This window comes from Megalops cyprinoides, chromosome 2, assembly GCF_013368585.1.
Source record: "Megalops cyprinoides isolate fMegCyp1 chromosome 2, fMegCyp1.pri, whole genome shotgun sequence".
In the NCBI taxonomy this organism is placed as follows: domain Eukaryota; kingdom Metazoa; phylum Chordata; class Actinopteri; order Elopiformes; family Megalopidae; genus Megalops; species Megalops cyprinoides.
Genome location: NC_050584.1, coordinates 12,245,609 through 12,265,007, shown reverse-complemented (window position 1 = coordinate 12,265,007; position 19,399 = coordinate 12,245,609). Strand labels below are relative to the sequence as shown.

Genomic DNA, 19,399 nt, shown 5'->3' with positions numbered 1-19,399 from the left:
CTGAACGGAAGAGGGGTCTTCCTTTACGTTCACAGTTGGAAAGGACGTAAACAAACACGCGCCGCACCCCATAGTGGAAACTGGAAACTGTCTCTCGATCCCCCTCTCCCTCGACCAGGTGGTGGCTCAGTTACAGGGAGCTTTCCATCTTCATATTGACTGGTCAGTTTATCTCTGGAAGTTTTGAAGTGTGCTTTAGTCGTGGATTACTGTTCTAACGCATATGGGGAGGGCGCAGTGACCCTTGGCGTGCCTCTCTGCGTAAAGGACAGTTTGGCTACCGAAAGTCTCCTAACTCAGTGGGGTGCAAGCCAGGATGCCGGTCCGAAGGGGGCACGTGGCACCGCAGAACACTTTCCTGGACACGATCATCCGGAAATTCGATGGCCAGAGTAAGATTAATTTATAATTTTAGTACAGTTATTATGTCATTGATATTTTGTTAGCAGGTAGCTAATTATAATCACGGTAAATCTTTTACTCCTCAACCGCCTTGCACTACAACGGGTTGTTTTGCATGTCATTTGTTTAATTGATTATAATGTATTAAGAAATCAGACGTCAATTACAGTTCAGGTGCCTTTCTACGTTAAAATGATATTAATTCGATTTGTGAGATATTTGAAGTACACAGGTGACAACAATAAAAACTCAAACCTCGAATTTACTGAAAATGAATAAAGTTACCGGATACATTCCGCCTCGTATTTTGTTGGGATTATTAGATTTAAGCAATCGCCTCCTTATTGGCAGTTTTACATAAAAATATTTATCCATACTACAGGGAAGGTGCGTATGACCAGTTATTTCAAATTAGTTATTTTGGGTTGAACTGCAGAAGAAAAGCTGGCGGACAGTGATCTATTTTCAAGACGCAATAGGTACCTCCTACGGATTTTTATTCCCAGTAAATTAATGTTAAAATATCACCGGAAAAGGTATCATTATGCATCTCGTTTCTGTAAAAATCTGTATTTTTTCCTTTGTGTGAATAAGTAGACAATCATGAAAGACGTTGCTCCTGCAATGTCCCCAGACCTGATAGTAGCACGCGCGTTGTGGTCCCAGTTGTGGGCGCGCAAGCAAGGATTTAGCCTGCATAAAGTCGAATCAGGCGGCAACGATGCAAAGATCATGCACCAAAAGATATCTTAGTTATACCCGTTCACTTAGGTGGAAAATACCATTAATGCTGAAAAAACAACAGCTTGCATGATTAAGACAATATTTTGGCTTGTACAACAATAATTGCATTTGGACAATTGCCGTAGCGATTTCTACGGTGTTGTTATAGCCGTTCAAAATAGATGCAAAATACAAGTAGAAAACGCAAAGTTGAGACAATTTATTTTCATCTGAAGCTCATTATGAACGATCTGGATTAGACAAGATGTAAGAAAAGAGGGTAAGTGCCTTTGAGGACAAACAACAAAAATCGTATTAATCTGTTTTATGAATGAAATGCAATGAATACAAAGGCATAATCATACAAAAGAAAATAAAAAGTGGCAGTCTGTTTCCAAATTTGTCAACAAACCTGTGGGAAGGCTACCTAAGCATGTTAGAAGAAGATCAATAACTCTTTAGTGTGTACCAGTCACTGTTTGCCTCAATACATTTAGTAAATAATTCATTTGTGGGTGGTGTCCAGAATGTTTTGAGGCTGGTAATTCCAAAACCCACTCTAAATAGAATATTATAGATCCAGCTGAAGGACATTCCATTGACTATTCAATATGTAGCACCATTGGCTTATGCATACAGTAAATGTAGACACTGCGATAACACCATGCACCTGCTCTTCCTACAGTTTGAACAACGGCTGCAATCATGTCTTATTTTTAAAATGTAAAGCAAGCTCATAAATTTTTATCTCACAAAATATTCAATTTACCTGAAATGCCTTAAACCCTTTTCTGTCTCTGGCATCACGTTCTCTATTTGATTTCACGTGAAGATTTTGCCACCCTACCCAGAAATACATGGAACTGTGCTTATACATTGATACCAACACTGCACCCCTCTACAGTGGATTATTGATAACTTTAACATTCACAAAACCCAGTAATGTCTGTTTTTAGCCAGTACCAATGAATCAACAAGAAGGGTGTATGTTCCCATATGTATAAAATATACCAGTGTAAAGACAGCACGGCTCTGGATAGAAATAATGCATCTGTCCACTTGGCATTCAGCAGCAACATCTCTATTTCAATATTGCCACAGAACACAAATGTGATTTGCCTTGGTTTGTGTATGATTGTCTTGAACACACAGCAGTCACGTGTTGCCTTTCCTAAATTGCAGGTGATATGTGACCAGTTTCACAATCAGCATAGAGAGAGAGAGAGAGAGAGAGAGAGAGAGAGAGATTGCCCCAGTGCTTCCATAGGGAAACTAACACTCATACTCAGTATTGTAGAAGGAGAGCACATCTGGATGTGCAGAAACTTCAACATGAGCTGGACACAAACGCCTGGCACCTCGGGGCTGCTGTGGGAACTTAGCAGCTCTTTATTCATCAATATGCTGTCAGACAAACAATGTAAGATAGAAATTACAGCCGTTGCGCTAGAAACTGGAGACCGAATCTGGGCACTTATCTCATAGGATACTGTCAAATTAACCTGTTCTTCAAAACAAATCAAATAGAGAACAAAGTAGAGAGGGATATTGTAAGACATCCACACTTATGCCTCATACTCACTCTGTTGCAGCTCTATTTAAGGAAAGAAATTACTCCTGGATTGGGTTGCTTGGCCCGCTGCAGGTTGCATGGTATTTGAACCAATCAGAAGAATGCAATTCCAAATGAATAAATGAATAAATTTAAGTCTTTGGGAAAAAAAGTTAATTAAAAGTAATCCATTGTTTAAACTTTTAAACAAGTCCCCACAGACTCCCAATGTATTTGGATCTTATGCTGAGATGTCATCCATGATCTGCCATTTTTGGCTTTTCCTTTAACACCATCAATACCTTTGTGTTTTCAAGCTCTTTGCTAAGACACTTGGCCATACTTCAGGTTGATCTGATCACTCGAGAAAAGGCTATGATACCTTAGAAATTGTGAACAAAACTGAGAAAAGGCAAACAAGCCACAGAACAAAATTTATTGTGACAGTTTATTTCAGTACAATTACACATTTAGTATTATATGGTCCAATGCTGTTCATTGTCTACAGTGTGGAATAAATTGATGTCGTGTCCTCAGGCAGGCTTCTCCTTTTTCTACCTGCAAAATGGAGTCAGTATGTAGAGAGAGAGGGTCAGAGGTTTGGCTATCTTGTTTTGAGTCCGAAAGTACCTGTCTGATGAGAAAAGTAGTGGTAGTCCTTTCTCTGTCAGAAATCTCATCTCTTAACTTAGGTGTTGTCGCTTCTTCTTATCAGGGGAACAAGCAACCCGCAATTAAATGCATATGAAGTGTGGGCCGGGGAGGATATTAAACGTAGCTCTGTGCGCGCAAACATGACATCGCCTGGGCAACTTCAGTAGCTGATCGTGTGGTTCCCTGGCGATCTGACTCGGCTGACGCGGCTGACTCAATCCTCTCTATCTGTATCAAAGCGGGATCAGAATATTAAACGAACGGCAACCGCTGCACCTGAACGTGCCTTACTTGCTTTAATGAGTTCAGCCTGCAGCGGATTTCTTTAAAAGAGCCTGGATGCTGCCTCGGCTGTCAGCCCGAGGGAGAGGTCTCACTTCGCTGTTGCTCCGTGTGTGTGCGTGACACTGAACACAGAGCGTAGATCGGGAGTCATGGCCGCTTTTAGGAACAGAACCTCACGCCGTGCGTCGTGTGATCCTGAACCGCTGAACGTGTTTGGTGTAGGCAGCGGTCATGAGAGGATCCACTTTCCTGCCCTCCCAGTAACACGGAAACTCCGCGATCCTGACCCCTCGGTCACGCAGAGACAGGAGCGAGTGTGATTGGATGTCAGCGCTCTCTCTCTCGCCGCCGTCTCTGACACATGGCGTTTCCCACTGTGACGGCCTGCTGCAGGGTGACAGACTCGGCCGCTCGTCTCCGTGGCGACCCCGGGTTTAACTGAAGCAGCGCAGCAGCCTACAGTACACGGCAAACCGCCTCACCTTACTAGAAGGGGCTGAGATCAAGTGGTGTCTTGGACCCATGCCTCTGCCTTTGGTAAAGCGGCTGGCTCAGCTTTACAGGGAGGGTGAGCAGAGAGGGGAGCTGAGTCAATTGAGAAATGTACTACTCAACTCATTCAGAACATCCCTGCTTGTTATGTCTCTTTCTGATACATCACTGGGCTTGCGTGTATAGGCTTTTATCGCCTATGTAGTCCCCTTCTATGTCCCCTTTGAGCAGTTTGATACGTTCTGACATAAACATTTTTAAACATGCCCACCACATTAATCAGCAGTGTCCCTTATGTTTTTTCCTCCTTAATATTTATGAAAGTGGGGGGCAACGTGTGATTGTTTGGCCATCCTTTCAGGTATCTCAAGAATGTGGATGATGCTTTCATCCTGCTGGAAGGCGAATCGCTACAAGTCAGCTTTAATGATAAAATTAATCATTTGTGTCACAAATACCAGCATGTCTTGAGGATGAGGTGCTGCTCCATTATCTGTTCCCGAGTTTTGGATCAGAGCTATCTAGCATCAAGCTGGTCAAGCCAGCTGGCCATCAGGAAAGTTCTCCTGTGTGTCTTCTGGTCCCATAGAAACTGTTTTACATAGTATGTCCTGTCTTTTGGAACGTATCTGTGATGTTAAGTTTGCTCCTACTTTGAACAGCACAGGAGAGTATATACCGTAGGCCTCTGATCTACAAGTTGCTTTGCAAGTTTGTGCACATATTAATGATATCAGTATTTAACATACAGAAACTTCCATTCCCAGGGACACAATGAAGAGTCTAATCATCCCTTTGTTTGCAGGGAGAATTTATGTTGCCTGGCAAGTGTGTAAATGATCACAATTTTTTCTTTCTGAATACTATGGTCCTTTAATGACATTTTTGAGAGATCTAACAAGCTAGAGTGGGCCTTCTGGGTACAATACACTGGTTCAGTGTTGTTTTGTTAAAGTAATTGAATGACGGTTGGTACGATCGATGTGCTCCATTTCCACATCAAGTGAGAGGGATTTTAGAGAAGACTGTGGTAAGGGCTGCCCTTTGGGACTTGTGTCAGGGGTCCCCCTTTATATTCCGTGCATTAAGGGCACCTGTAATAAGAGGGCCTGGACAGTTGTGGGGACGGTTTGCGAGTGAGTTTAAAATCCCTAACTGAATTGTCAGTTCTGTTTTCAGAGAGAACAAAACTCAATACAACTGGCGGTCAGAAGGCCTTTGGCATTCCTGTTGTGTTCTGGTCAGGAGGTGCGTGAGAAAGGATTATACCTCTGTATATCAGACATTCTTGCACTGATTTCACAGCATTGCAGCCGCCTCAGATGAGCTCACAAATCCACGGTGAAGGATAATGGTTGACATCCGTGGTCTGCTTGTACAGGCCACTCCAGGGCCTGAAGTTCTGCAGTCTGAATCGATATAAGGTAGAGTTCCAAGATGCGCTGTCTGTCTCTGGGAAAGAAGAACCATTAGGAAGGGATTTTCTGTGAAACAGTGAGCCAGATTGTACGTCATGTCTGGGAATATTAAACACTGTTTCCTTCAACAAGGAGCACTTGTCTGTTTTCTTTTCATATAAACTTCAATCAGTTCTCTCATTATTAAAAATGGTAGATAAGCATGGTCTTTCAGTGCTGAATCTATGTTAAGATCACTTGGAGGCAAACTGTAAAAAACATACATATTTTCTGCAGTGAGAAAGCATTACAGAATAAACTTGACCTGTGTGTAAGACCGATTCTGAGTAAGCCATTTTCCAATGCGCCGATTGTTTGAGATGCAGTTAATATTTATGGAATTTGCATGAGTTTTGCATAATTTGCATGGCTTGGTAGAATGAATTTAAATCAAGCAACAAGTAACATTATTATCCAACAGCCTCCTTTTGGTCACTTCCCATAGGCAGTTAAGACTTTTAGGCATTTACTTATTTGCTTTGATCTTAAGTGTGCCTTAAATGCATTAAATGTAGAACAGTCGGCCTATTAGCTAGACAAACAAGCAGCCTCTTCACATGATCTACTTTCTCATTATTAGTAGTATATTGCTGCCACAGTAACGCATCTGGTTTATGGCTTAGAGCGTAATGTACCGTGTCACTAATTTATGTAGTAGGATTATTTATTATTTAAGTAATTTATTTATTGTCCCTAGCTTTCTGTCAACTAAGAGAAATGAGAATGATGCTGTTTCCATGCAAAGGCAAGTGCCTTTATTACAATGCTTAGTTTTGTACGTGGCACAGCTTTTGTATTTGATGCAGGCTTTGGACGGGTACCATCAAAAGAACAATATCTAGTCAGTACCTCAGCATTGGTGCTGTTTGTAAAAATGACCTGTTAGGAGAATTGACTGCACTTTCACTTACTACACAGTTAACAGTAAATGGATGTAAGAGATGGCTTCCTGCTGTTCTGTTGAAAGGTGCTTCCCCGTGACATTCGGTTCTCGCTAACATATTCCTGTAATTCTGTCTGTAAGAGTGTGCCGGTAATAGGAGGCAGCTATTTGTTATGTTATAATGATATGTAATAAGGTTGAAATTATAACCATAAAATCAATCTGTTTTTTAAAAAACGCAAATGACACGAAGGTATATGGAGCAACATTCTATTTTTTAATGTATTTTACATTTTGTTTTACGCATTTTATTAACGAATTACTGATGAATTAGTAAACCTGCGTGTTCCAAAAGGTGAAGCCGTTGTAGTACAGTGCTTTGTTTTGGTCAGCAATGTCTTGTTTTGTCCTCTGTGCCTCTGCACTTCTGTGTCGTTTGTGGTGGCTCTTTGTTCCTCAGTCAGTAACAGCTGGTGTTCGAAGGCCCCGGGGGGCGGGGGCGGGGGCGGGGGTGGGGAGGGGTGTGTGTGTGTGTGTTGGAGGGGGGGGGGGTGTTGTTGTTACAAGCGACAGGGCAGGTGCTCTGGGTATTCAGAATGAGAGTAGCAGACACAGAGCCCCTCTCCTGAGCATCTCGGCTCAAGAGTCTCTCTGTCTGTCTGTGTATGTGTCATTTCCCATTCTCTACAGTCCAGGATTCAGCCGCTTTGCCATTATTCCGTTCACGGTCAGCCCAGAGAGACCGTTGAACCTCTATATAATGATTCCCATATCCAAATGGAGTCTACGCTCCAGCTTGATAGTGATGTAATCATCTGGTAAATTAAGTGATTACGAAGCTTCTAAAATAAAATCTTTGTCACAAGTTATTGCAGTCCTTGTAAATCCCTTGTTCCATTTGCCGAGTGCAGCTTGAACTCCAGCTTGATATTTTAAGGTCTTGGATAAAATTAGCCCAATTTGTAGCAAATTGCTCAGATAAGCAGCTGATGTTCCTGTTTGGGTTATTTATAAGCATTTTTAATTAAAAGTAGCCTCAATTAAAATAAAACTCATCTGTGGTGATGTTAGTGCAATCAAACACAAAGAATTTGTGCAAACCGATGAGTTGACAGCTGCCCTCTCAGAAAAGTTTGAACTTATTGTTGCACAAAGTCTTTGGTGATGCATTGAACATGTGCAATTATGTGAGCAAAGTCTAAAAGAAGTTCTGTGCAGAGGCACTTTCCTTTCACAGTTTAGTCCTTGAAGAAGATTTATTGCTGACAGTTTCTGTAGGGATTTCCAAAAATGGGATGGAAATTGCAAATGTTTCATATTACAATTAGGGGCGGCAAAGCTATCTGCAACTGCAGCACTTAAAATTGCATTAATTTACTCAGGACATGAAAGTAAATTTTACATGTTGTCACTGGGCTGGCCTCCAACACAGCTATAACCCTCTTGTCTGATCTTTTCCACACTGGTCTTGTCTGTTGCGTATTTTAATATGTGTTCTATATCTACATCATCAAGTAGATTTCCTCCCTCTTTCACCTAGAGACAATTTCCCTCTCATTAGGACAATAGCAGGCATTCAGGCATTTCCTCTGCCCTGTGCTGTTAGGCCCAATGAACCCTTCTGGCCCTCAGTGGACATCTCACAAGGGGGCAAAACTCAAAGCAGTTTTCCAGCAGCAGCTTATGAAGCCACGAAGTCAAGCAAAACAAGGCCCATGTTAGACAGACAAGAAAAAACTGCACCTGCTGATTTAACAGCTTTGTACTCAATGGACACATTTGGCTGGATGCCCTCATGCATAACTCTTTACTGGGGTAAGTGTAACGTTTCGTGTGAATGGAAAATCCACCTCACGTGAGTTTTCCACATCGCGTTTTGGGTAGGAAATACCATCGGCAGTTGTAGGGAACAGTAAGTGCTGCCTGTGCTGACAGCCTCGTGTCTCCTGTATGTATCAGTGTTCATATCCGCATGGAGCAGATGGAGAGCCACAGGACACTACAGAAGTGGGGGCTCAGGGTTACGCCCCTCAGCTTCTCATGCCTCTCAGCACCAACGATTATTTAGCATTCCATCTCATTTTATCAGCACCAAGGAGTATGGAGGGGGGAGCTTTTAATGTTTATTTTTAGTCACACTAATAGTATGAAGACAGATTTTGTGGCGGTTACCATTAGTGTGGAATCTGATGTACGGTATTGGAAGGCCTTTGGAGCGAGGGTTTTATTCAGCAGTTGAAATGTGCCACTGTGACAGCTGCTGGGTGTCAAGATCTGTGGATGACTGTGTGCAGGCAGTGACGTTTCAAGTGACCTACGGTCGCTCTTCAAAAACGAAAACTGGGTAATGAAAATTGAATTATGAGTACATAGCATAGATCAGAAAAGGGTCATTTGTAAGTGTCACAATATGCTACATGGTTTTCATATGGCAGCTGGGAATAAAAAATCATTTTTTTGGTCGGGAAAGCCACATATTGTGGCCGTTTGCCATCAGGGTGGTGGGTGAATGAGAGCTCCGTTCTCACTCGTCGGTAATTCCGCTCTCTGCCTCCCGCAGGTCGTAAATTCCTGATCGCCAACGCTCGGGTGGAGAACTGCGCCATCATCTTCTGCAACGACGGCTTCTGCAGCATGTGCGGCTACACGCGTGCCGAGATCATGCAGAAGCCCTGCACCTGCAACTTCCTGTACGGCCCGCACACCAAGCGGCTGGCCATCGCGCAGATAGCCCAGGCGCTCCTGGGCTCAGAGGAGAGGAAGGTGGAGATCTCCCTCTACAGGAAGGACGGTAGGACTGCACCCTGTTGCACGGCGCAAGACGGGAGTCAACCAGTATTACACAGATCCTTCAAAGTACATTCTGCTCCACATAGAATTCATGTAGAGCATGAAGTTTAAACAAAAATTCAATATTTGTCAAGTTCATGCGGACATGCTACTTTTTAGGTGTAACGTACACTTTTTTAAGTGATGTCCTATGTAGGGAAAAATCACGCTCTTGTAAGACTAGGACTTTGGCATAAAATCGATGATACATTGTGGTCATAACAAATGATGCATCAGGACATTAATTAATTGAATTAGTGACACAAAATAAAAATAATCTACTTGTACATTTAGCATATATTTTCACAAAATATTTTTACTCCATTTTGCTCGTAAAGAGTCATTTTTTTTTCACTGAGCTATCCATTTCTTGAGCTGAATACAAAAACTGCTATCTGGGCGATGCTGCGGATGAATGATTTGAAACTGGGGAATTTTTCCATCCGGCTCTCAGTTGGTTTCAAATGTCAGCGAGTCATTCTGGCAAATGAATGCAAATTTTCAGCAGAGCTCGATTTCCAAATCAGCAGCAGGGATTTGCTGTAGGTCTTCCGCCGGCAGAAGGCTGGGCACACAGGCGGTCGGTGGATCTCATAGCAGTCTGCAGCTGAACAGAAAATGCAAGAACAGGGCTGGCGCCAGATGTTTGCTCTCAGCTGATAGTTCGCATTGTTGTGTTCTGCGGCTGCGCCACAGCCACCTATTCAGTGTAACAGTCACAGCATCCTCTGTTTATACGGAGATCGCTGTGTCGTATGGGGTGGGGCGGGCACATGCCACACCCCCACACTGCCTCGCACAGCACGCAGAGGATAATCGAAAAGATGCCACATACTACAGAGCAGTTTATTGACTCTAAGGCTAACATGTATTTATCGGCCTATATATGTGTGTGTACATACAGTATGTGGGTAATGAGTATTTTAATGTGGACAGCAGCTGTGTGTGATGATGACTCATAGTTGTCTGCCTCAGAGAGAAATTAAAGGTGAGGCAGGTGTTAACAGCGCCCCCTCCATGGCTGTCCCACCCCCTCTGTCCTTCCTGCAGAGAAACACACATCCAGCTCCAGAGGATGCCATTCCGAGCAGTCATATTTACAGTAAACCTGTGAAATCCAGCACTTCTCATGTGAGACTAGTGTCTATTTGCACAGGCAAATAGAGCAGGGATTCGTGTATGTGTCATCTAATCAGGACAACCTGCCATTTTTGGCACGGTTACTGAGGTCCACTGTGATTTTACCAAGTGCTGCTGGGACACCACTCTACTCCCCCCTGCTTCCCCTGGCGTTCACTGTCCGTATGTCACTCATTGAGATCAGTAACGGTCCTAACACCACCTACTCTTACTGTGGTTGGGTCTCATGGCTCACCAGGTCACCATGCAGACCTGGAGGAAGGTGCAATTTGTCAAAGCCAGGATGGAAAAATCCAATTTATCAATCCAGCGCAGAATGGGAAACAAGCTTGAAGACCAGAAAAGGGGCCGCCTTGGCAGTCCTCGCCCTCTCCTCCGCGCCAGCTTGGTCGTCCGGGTGATATGATCGCGTCATTCATCTGTCATCACTCGCCAGCATTAGCCTTCAGAATGATGAATCAGCCCCTCTCGAGCTCAATCGCCCGTTGCTGATCTGACCGGCAGTTAATCAATCACTCTGAAATGTAAACTTCTCGCCGCTGTCAGCCCGGCCCTGGCACACCATGCATTATGCAGGACGCAAGGACGTGCGCTGGGTTCCGAGCACCTGCGCAGGGTCAAAAGCGCGAGCCCCGCGGCCTGTATGCCGGTGTCAGGAACCTGTGTTTGGAGACGGTGATGTTGCGCCACGTAACTCTGTACCCTCAGTTACAGCAGGCTCCTGAAATTAAGACTGCCCAGAGGATCTCCTGCGGGTCCGAGCCAGCAGCACACAGCTCATAGCGCCGCTCGCCTAGGCCGGCTTATCAGAGAAACCCGAGGCTCGCTGGGCAGGCAGCCCCCGGTGTGGGCGGGCCCGCGGGCGGCGTGTATTCCCGCTTAGTCTGGCGCTGTTTGTCACAAGTGGGTGCCCATAAATAAGCCCCTTCATTTCCTTAAGTACACGTCTTTAGATGCCATCTGCATCCAAGTCTTTGTTAGCAGGGAGCACACCTGCCTGCTGAGTTTCACCCGTGCTGCCGTGCTCGGCGAGGCTGCAACGCTCCCCATCCCCTCGTTGGGCCTGGGGCCTGGGTCCCCGCTTTGCCTGACTGACCCTCTGCCACAGGGTCATCTGATTGGTGGAAACGGGTCTTTCAAGGCCCTTCTCTATGCCCCATCGCATCCCTCTCGGCGTGTGTCGACTGGTCACACTTGGACAGGAGCCATTGAGTTCACTGAATGAAGATTAGATATACTCTGGAGAGAGCAGAAAAGGTTTTATGGGAGTGCAAGTTTTGTTTCTTATGTGTGTTCTCTCAGCTGCAGCAGCCCGAGGTGGTTACTGCCATTCAATCAGATCTTATCTGATCATGAATCACCGACATTATAATGCGTTTCAGCTCTGGCGAGGAGAGGAGGAGGGCTGATAACTCCCACTCCAAGCGAGGCAAGTCAGTGATAAAAACACAAAAAAATTATCTTCAGATCCTTACTTAGATTACAGGGTTTTTCAGTCTTGTAGTAGTAGAGGATCTTCCCTTTTAATTAGGTACATAGTTTTCTGATGTTACTCTGTGTAATTACAGCTGGAATATAAGCTTTTCTCATTTATTTCTTTCAGTTTTCATTTTCTGGAACTGCATATGTTACCATATTCAGTCACACCGATTCCTTTGTGTTAGTCACTTTAAAGAAAGTGCTGAAGATGTGACAATAGCTTAGTCTGCCAGCTGGACAAAGTCAGAGTGAAATGAGATGCTTCAGACCCAGTTCTCTGGCCCTGAGATGATGAAAGCTGAAACAAACCTGGCGCTCGGTGAAGGTGTCGCTGGATTTCCCCCGCAGTGCTCTGTCACACATGCAGCATGCTGCAAAGCAGACTAATCCCATCATTAGCACCGAAAAACAGGCAGACAAGTGAGCGCTGCAATGGGCGTCGCCAGCTCCTCCCCACGTGACAGCTTCCATGAGTGGGGGGGGGGGTGTCCTCCTGTGACCCTTGCCCCAGCCAATGGGAGCTGTCCCTCAGCCAGAAGAGGGGAGAGGAACCAAAAAACTGTGTGACAACAGGACAGGAGCAAATTCACTGTACAAGTGCAAGACTGGTGTATTGTGGCTGAAGTGTGTGCATGTACGTTTTTTTTTTTCTGCCAGTGATATCCAAATAATGGAGTCTGACAAGCTGTTCTCGCACACGGCTGGAGACCCCCTGGCTCATTAAACACTCAATGTACTGTGTTGGTCTCGATGCTGAGATGTTCATTGTCACGGGAGGTAAAATGCAAACGATGTAATGAGCTGATGTAAAATGTAGAGGCTGTGGAAGAGGGAATTCCCTGACATGGATTGGCAGCTGTGACAGTACATCATGCCTTTGTGTCCACAGCTGTAGGAAAACTAGACCCATATCCCAGATGTGTAATACGGTAGCGTTGTTGTAATAACACAAACCATATGGCAGGCATTTTCCATCCTATGTAACAATATCTGTTGCTTCTTTGAATATGAAAATAATACTTATCCAATAAATCTTATCTTGCTGAAACTAAACCCCTTCCTTTCCTAATGTTTACAATCTAAAATCTGCCTAATGAGCCAAATAACATGGTTTAGGTATAACAATCCCCTTGAAATCAACATTAGATTTGACATCTGTTAAAAATAATGTCCTGCAGTTGAGCAGCAATTCAATTAGAACTACAACTCAAACAACTCAAGGAGCCAGAGGTGTGGCACCCACATGAGATGTGGCATAAAGAGGCTTCTAGAATCCGCTATAAAAATGAAATTCAGTGCAACTCAATGAAGTTGAAATGAAATTAAACTGTGTCCTGATTATCTAAATATTATTTAGATTATAAATATTTATTTAATGTGAGGCGTAGTTGCATATTGGCAAATACCCCACAGTACTGTGTTCATTTCATTGATGTTTTCTATGTGCGACATCACAGAAATATCGTTAAATGAGATTGTCCAAAACACAAATATCTCTAGGAGATGGTAGATGTTGTCTGTATTCCTACTTTTTAAATGTAGGAATGTTAATGTTAAATGTTGATATCACAGGATTGTAACATTTTTATTTCAGCAGTGTAATGTTATAACCTTTATTGAACAACAGCATAACTTGGAAAGGGCCCATTGCGCTAGGGTAGTTCAAGGTTATTGAAATAAAGGTAAGCAAACATCAGTATATCACAACTGTAAATAACATTGAAAGGCAATGAAAGCTACTTGTCTTTGAGCCACTTTATTTGGAAAATGTATTTACTGTGAAATGCTCTTTCTTGTTCCCATTTTGTTTCAATTATATCCTTTGAAAGAACTATAAAAACAGGGAGTTTTCAGGAAGAATTCAGCTGTGGCTATCCAGTAATAGCCATGGTGACCTGTCCCCTAAAGACTTGTGGGAAGCATAGTTTGGGCCAGGTCCAAGGGGATTTAATTAATGGAAGGACATGTGAACAGGCATCACTGACAACAAATGATGTGGATGTTAAATGAACTTTGCTTCAACTTAATTCATGACGAACACAACCTGGGAATGAGTGAATTGCTGCCAAACAGTTTGAGCTGTACATCTTCATTTCAATGAAGGAGCCAGCGCTCAAAACAAGCATCAAGTCATTATCTCAGCAACATCTGAGAGTTTCTGTAACCCCTGTCACCTCGTACAGAACATTAATAACCAGTGTTTCAGTCGCATTTTCTACTACCTTTTTCCTAAACTTGCATTCTAAAGACAAGAAATAGTTTCATGTGTGTATGTCAAGCACACTTAAAGAAATTAGTTTCCGTTAAGTACTCAAAGAGGTCTGCTGATGCTGCTTGGGGATCTTAGAATTACTGGGGAATTATCTGATGTTAGCTTCAAAGATGGTGGCAAATTTCCAGATGCTGGTACAATACACGATAGCCTTATCGTTTGGCTTCCAGCTACATGCAAATATTTAAAAAATGACAATGAACACTTAATATGAGTAAAGTTAATTATGAAGGCTTGTCCATGTGCTAGTGCTGGTACTGTTACCACCATGACTACTATGTCTACTACCACCACTACTATTACCAATACTGCGAGTACTAAAACTACTACAACTTCTACTAATAATGTGTGTAAGTCATTCTGTATGTAGACTTGCTGTTTCCTGTTAATTCCTGTTATTGCTTTAAGGAGGTAGTTTATCAGTGGAGTAGTGGGGTAAAAGACCTTTCAAGGTATGTAATGGTGCATTTTACTTAAGATTTTGCATGGAGGAAAATGTCATGGTCCCAATCAAAGAATGCCATCTTTCAGAAATGAGAAATGCTACGGCTGCTTTGGGAGGCAGTATTGGCTCTCATTAATCGTGTGTTTGATTAAATCAGTTACAGAAGCCCTTTAAAGACAGTGGAAAGACGCAGGACTACAACACATTGGCAAACCTTATTAACAAACATCTTGGCCTGTGCAAGTGCTTGTTCACTGTGTACTTGGCGGGCTTCTTTGGTTAAAAATGGAAAATGTGTTATTATTCAAGAACAACCGTAGCCTAAATACCGAATGTACACTATTTAAAAAGTTTTTCCTCTGGAAAGGTTGGATAGTCTTTCAGATGTTTGATGAGGTGCTGACGTGATGTGCTGCTCTGCCTCAGAGCCAGTGTTTCGGTTTGTTTTATTTTTGACCATACGCACAGAGTTCCCTGGCAAAAGCATCACTGGTCCCCTTAAGGGGGATGTCATGGAGACGTGTGGATGGTAAAACGGACAGCACGTGTAACCCCTCGCTCACATCCGTCCAGCTCGTCCCCAAAACAGCGCACTGAACAACTCAGCGCTCACGTCCAATTGCCATGGGTATCAGGTGACAGATTACTCCCCTTCTTGGGGGATGATTGAACATTTCTTCAGCCATTACACTTGTTAAATAAGATGTAGGACAAGCAATCCATGAAACTGTGATCTGTGCGCCGCCTTATTTAGAGGACTTGCCTGCTGTAAGGTCGTCTCAGGGCTGTATGTTTGCTCTCCGAGCTCCTGTTTCCCAGTTACGTTTTTAATATCGTTGCTATTGATGCTCCAGTGTATTGACCAGGCTTAGTGTTGACAATGCCCCTGTTTGTCTCCCTATTATTAGAGGCGGTTTATCTTAATGACATATTGATTTTAAGCAAGGAGAAACTGATAGACACTGAATACCGATCTCCTGTAAGGGTGATTGGTCACCAAGCAGCACAATTCCCTGGACCGGTGCCCTGCACCTGTAAGGTTTGCGTAACAGGCAGGACTGGGAAGCGCTTTTGATTGTGTTAAAGTCATGCCGAGCAGCAGCGGGGAGCAGGGAGGGGGGGTGAGAGGATGCACACCCAGGGGAGCGGAGCAGCGCTGAGAGAGCTCACCGTGTTCCTCGTGAGCCAGCAGGATTTATTTCGGCTTTCTTCTGTTGTTGTTTTTCTTCCCATCTCTACGGGAGGGTTGAGGTTGTGAAGTCACGGGATTCTCCCTGGAGAAGCTCCGCTCCCCCTCCGGCACAAATGCCACGCACGCGCGCACACGCACGCTGACACCCATCGGCCTGAAGAGACGCACCGCAAGAGGAGGGCGCATGGGCTGTCCAGCCTGCAGTGGGCTGCAGTTGTGCAAGCCCAGCTGTATGAAGAAACCAGGCACCAGAAGCAAATTAATCAAACGCAGACTACACACACGATCATGCAAGTGATACCCTTGCATTCCATCTGTTTGTAAAAGTCATAGCATGTCCAAATGAATGATTTTTTTTTTTTTTACTTTAGCAGCACATTTTAAAATACATCAACATTGTAGCTTTTTCCTTGGGGCTTTGCATCTGGACGATTTCTCCAATGGGGTCACAGAAATCGACAAACAAACAGGAACATTTATGATTTAACCCCTGAAATGGACAACAGAACATCAACTATTTCAGCTAATGATGTCAAGTTCAGTATTTCTAAATTAAATAGCCTGAGTACTAGGTTAACACTTATTATTTGCATATTCAGTACTTATCTTATCTTATCAAAACATATCTGAATCTACTGATATGGATAGGTACAGTGTCAGCAAATACATTTTTCCCTCAGAGAAGTGTTTCTCCTGTACATATCCCGGCAGACAGACAGACAGACAAATGGATGCCCCCTCTGCAGTGGCAGGCTGCTGTATGTGCCCAGACTCAGGGCTCCTCTGTTTGCCATTCACCTCAGGGCTGTATTTTTAGACTCTGCACAGCACACTGTATACACAAGCAGCTCCAGGTCAGCTGGCAAGGGTGGCGATGCGTCCCGTTCTACAAAGATAGTCTCACTGACGGCCCCATAGGGAGAGGGCCTGAGCTCGGTCTGAAAGCCAGTGCGGAGGTACATACTGTATACCAAATACCAGGATTATCCTGGGATTCACAGGAAATGCCACTTAATGAATGTATTAATGGTAACTAGCCAGTTACTAGACCTCAATCAGCCAGTACTTTATTTTAACCTCATAAACTAAAGGCTCTGTGTTAATAGTGCCGATTGATAAATTGCCCACTGATTTGTTGTATAAAAAATAACTTATTTTGCCATTCCATTACATGCATGTAACAGACGCTGTTATCCAGAGTGACTTCCAGTGCAAGAGATTGGAAATGTATCCACCTAGTTTATATCAGCAACATGGAATTTTGACATTTGGAGATTTACATTTAGTTTCTTATATATATATCAGCTTATATAGATTACAGTTCTTATATGTTACCCATTGATACAGCTGAATATTTATTTGAGGCATGCCCCAGCATGGGATCAAATCAGCAACCTTTTGGTTTAAGAGCGCTGCTCCTTTATTCTGTTTAGCGTTTAGCTGAGGCAAGTCACGTCACACATCATTCGTTGAAGTCTTATGCAGAAGAAACACAGGTGCTTTGTTTTAGCTGTTGTAGCAAGTTACGTGAAGTCACTCCTCTTGCAGACAGTGAAGGGTTTCCAGTTCCATCACAGGAGTTAGAGCCTCTGGCTGAGGGGACAGTGACAGAAACTCACTCTGAGTAATGGAACAGGAACTGAACTTTTAGATCCGTGAATATATATCAGATGGGACACACTGAATCTCCTGTACTCTGTCTGTGTAGTCCCTGTATGTGTGTGTGTGTGTGTGTGAGAGAGAGAGAGAGAGAGAGAGAGAGAGAGAGAGAGAGAGAAGAAATACAGCACTCCAAATATGCGAGGGGAGGGTTGGTTTTTTATTACAAACACAGACATACACACACATGCACACACACAAGCCTGTTTGTGCTGAATGTGTTTCTTTTCTTGTCAGTCTATAATTGGCTGTCAGCGAAACCTAATTTTTGTTTTTATGTTAAGCATGTTTCATGTCAGTCCATAATTGGCTGTCATTGAAAACTAACATAAATACAAATGTGTCATTCACCTGACTGGAAATTAAATGTAAGTATTAATCAATTTTGCATGAAGGAGAGTGGTAGGCAGTGGGAGAGAGGGAAAAGGGGTGGAGAAAAGTAATCTGCAGGAAGGAAAAGCTGGGATGGTAGAGATGAATGCCATTAGAGTTGTATAATAAGGGTTTTGTAGCAGGGGTTTAAGGGAGAGATATGGACAGAGGGTGATATTATGATGTAGGTGCCTCACAAAATTGTTTTAATTGAGCAATGAATTGAATAGGTTTGCCACTGATTTACCATCTTAACCTCTCTGTATGTACATTTGTTGAAAATGACTTCTGTAAGTGCTGAAAAGCCTGTGACATTTTTAGTTGTTCCATTGTTCCGAACCAAGTCCCTGCAGCTTTGAATCGTCCGGATCAGCACTTTTCCAAGATGAACCATTGTGCAGCTTTGCTATTGTGTTATTGCAAAGGCAGCGTCCGCATGGGACCCCCTGAGTAAAAGGCTGAATTTTGGCGAATGCAGAAATCACGCATAGAAACAGAAGGCAGAGAAGTGATGACCTACTGAAACATATTCACTGCTGTGACGCAACGTTCAGAAATACTGTCCATCACAAAGCAAAACCTAACAGAAACCCATGGTCTGGAACTCTTCCTGTTCCATATACACTGTTGACTGGAGTTCAGGAATCTTCCTTTAGTACAGATTGACCTCCACACTGGCTTTGTGCTGCCCTGAAAGGTTTTAAATGGGAACGGTTGTGTTAAGTGCAGTTCTGAGTCTCGCCCCAGTTCCACTGCAAATTGTGTCAGACAGCGCCACTGATCATATTTTCTTCTCCCTCCTCTGAAAGAGAGAGGGAGAGGAGGTAGGGAGGGAGAGAGAGAGGGAGGGAGAGATTGTAAAAACGCACTGCGATAGCATGCAGGCAAATGGGAACCACCATGCACGAGTGAGTGAAGAATGGATAGATACATGGGAGTGATGGAGTGAGTGTGTGGATGACATGGCAAGAAAGGGGGTAAAGTAAGTGGGGGGGAGGGGGGGAGGGGCAAAGTGACTATGAGAGTTCAGTGTGTGAGGCAATCTCACCAGACTCTGTCTCTACCCACGCAGCCCTGCTCTGTGTCACAGAGAGCCACTCTGACAGGCCACATTAATCTTGCCAAACCTACCTGACAGTCTCATCAATGCACAGCCGGGCAGGGCAGGACCATGCTGACTGAGGGGAAGAGCCTCTAAGGAAGGAGGAGGAGCAGCTGTGGTGATGAGGAGAGCTTGAGACAGGAGTTGCCTGTAAGTGCTGATCTAGGAGCAGTTTCCCCCAACCACCATTCTAGCCATTATAAGGAAAGCTGGTCCTAGATCAGCAGTTACGCAATGTCTGCCCGGAGTGATGAGGAAAACAGAGTGGAAGGAAAAGAAGGGGAGGGGTGATGAAGGAAGGCGGGGGAAAGGAGAAACAATAGGGTGCATTTAGGGTTGATGAGGGGGAAGGGGGTGTTTTGGGAAGGGGGCTGTGTTAGAGTGTTAAAAGAGGTAGTGAAAGCTAGGATACTTGAGGGGCATGTAACTGCTCTGAGGGATATGATGTGAATGAGAGTTTG

At 43.8% G+C, this 19,399-nt stretch overlaps 1 protein-coding gene across 1 annotated transcript in view; it reads left to right on the top strand.

Annotated features, from left to right (window-relative positions):
• The first annotated feature begins 260 nt into the window (after positions 1-260).
• Positions 261-19,399, top strand: part of kcnh2b (potassium voltage-gated channel, subfamily H (eag-related), member 2b) — a 150,224-nt gene continuing 131,085 nt past the window's right edge. Inside the window, exons 1-2 of the mRNA XM_036554997.1 lie at positions 261-392; positions 9,009-9,239. Coding sequence (XP_036410890.1) covers positions 317-392; positions 9,009-9,239 — 307 coding nt within the window. The 5' untranslated portion in view covers positions 261-316. The remainder of the gene's footprint in view (positions 393-9,008; positions 9,240-19,399) is intronic.